The sequence below is a fragment of the Mesoplodon mirus genome (assembly GCF_964341445.2).
Source record: "Mesoplodon mirus genome assembly, chromosome: 20".
Taxonomy (NCBI): Eukaryota; Metazoa; Chordata; class Mammalia; order Artiodactyla; family Ziphiidae; genus Mesoplodon; species Mesoplodon mirus.
In genome coordinates, this window is record NC_138996.1 from 33,326,921 (window position 1) to 33,328,787 (window position 1,867).

At 44.7% G+C, this 1,867-nt stretch overlaps 1 protein-coding gene across 1 annotated transcript; it reads left to right on the forward strand.

The window, feature by feature from the left end:
• On the forward strand, window positions 1-1,498 carry LOC309795902 (non-selective voltage-gated ion channel VDAC3-like). Its single transcript, XM_082608711.1, has one exon. The coding sequence runs from the start codon at window positions 398-400 to the stop codon at window positions 881-883; it is 486 nt and encodes a 161-aa protein (XP_082464837.1). The 5' UTR covers window positions 1-397; the 3' UTR covers window positions 884-1,498.
• The last annotated feature ends 369 nt before the right edge of the window (window positions 1,499-1,867 follow it).

Genomic DNA, 1,867 nt, shown 5'->3' on the forward strand with positions numbered 1-1,867 from the left:
TTTATTCATGTAAATTTTGACTCTTAAAACTATTCTCATGGACTGGCTTAAAATAAATAAGCTGGTTGGTCCAGAAATATCTATATCAACATCACTGCCAAGACTGAAACAATGCCGTTTATAGGAGGCCTTTAATTTCCCACTCTTCTTTCCTGGGTTCGGTAGAAATACGGTATCAAGAGTCAGGTTCAACCCTTCAGCCAACTTACTCTCCAAAGAGATTTCTGTCCCTAGAGTATTGTCTGTGTTCCACTTTTGGGTGAAGGTCAGTCCATAGTTACGAATCTTGTATTTGGTCTCTAGGTTGCCTGATGCTTTCCCTGTGTCAGTGTAAGCATGGCCAGAAGTAGAAAATTCCACTCCACTACGTAACTTGGTTCTCAGATCTGTTTTAACCATGCCAAATCCATATCCTTTGTTGACAGATTTTTCTGGACCAACCATCTATGGCTGGGCTGTGTTGGCCATTGAAGGTTGGCTTGCTGGCTATCAGACGAGTTTTGACACAGCCAAATCCAAACTGTCACAGAATAATTTCGCCCTGGGTTACAAGCCTGCAGACTTCCAGCTGCACACTCACGTGAGCGATAGCACTGAATCTGGCGGGGTGATCTACCAGAAGGTGAACAAGGAGACTGAAACATCAATAAACCTCGTGTGGACGGCGGGCAGGAACACCACCTGTTTCGGCATCTCTGCTAAGTACAAGCTGGATTGTAGAACTTCTCCATCTGCTCAAGTGGATAATGCCAGCCTGATTGGACGGGGTTATACTCAGACCCTTCGACCAGGAGCGAAACTGACCCCGTCAGCTCTAATCTATGGAAAGAACTTCAGTGCAGGAGGGCACCAGGTCGGGCTGGGATATGAACTAGAAGCTTAATGTGGTTTTGAATAAATCATCAGCTTTGTCCCTGGAGGTGAAGAGAAATGAACCCACTATGTTTTGGCCTTAAAATTCTTCTGTGAAATTTCAATGGTGTGAACTTTTTCTTCTTCCAAAGAATTCTAATCCTCCCCACACTGAAGCCTAGATATTGAGTCCAGCCTAAGGGAGGTGTGCTTGACGGCATTCCCGGAAGTTGTCATGTCCGTGCCACATTTCAGTTCAGTCCCGCAGTGTTATTTTCAATGTGTTGCTCAGCGAAGGTGTAGTGTCATGTTACAAAGGAGATGACCCGACCCGACCCTCCAGTTGTCCATCACATCCTGCACGTCCCAAAACACTTTTTCATGACCTTGTAACATATTCGTTTCTGTGCAGTAGTGGAACCTTTGGTTTTGAATCAGAGTAAAATAAAATAAACCCATCACATTTGGAAGATAAAAAAAATAAATAAAATAAATAAGCTGAACACTTTTCCCCATTTTTCTAATAAAGTAACACCTTTAACTGTGTGTGCACGCACACACACACACACGGGAAGTACACACACACACGGGGAGCACACACAGGGGGTACTCCCCCTTCTGTTAATGACTTCTTTGAAGGCAGAGGAGAAGCATTAGGATGCAGGAAATTAACAAGTGTCAAATAAATCTGAGTCTGGAGGAGAACTGTGCTGTGAAGGAGAAAACTGGCCAACGTCTCCTTTCACAAATGGGTAGCTAAGTGAAAGGGGTACAGACTGCAGTCTTCATTGTGTATGGGATTGACATAGAAGGCTTGTTGGGGTGCACAATGCTGACCCACAAACCCAGAGCTTGTGATTCAGCCTGTCTGGGATGGGGCCCAAGAATTTACCTTCCCACCAAGTTTCTGGATGATGCATGCATGCCAAGAACATTCTTAGAGAACCACTGGTACAGGGGCTGACTTTGGGTCAAAAGGACTAGCTTTGAATCCTGTATCTGCTGCTCTCTGAGC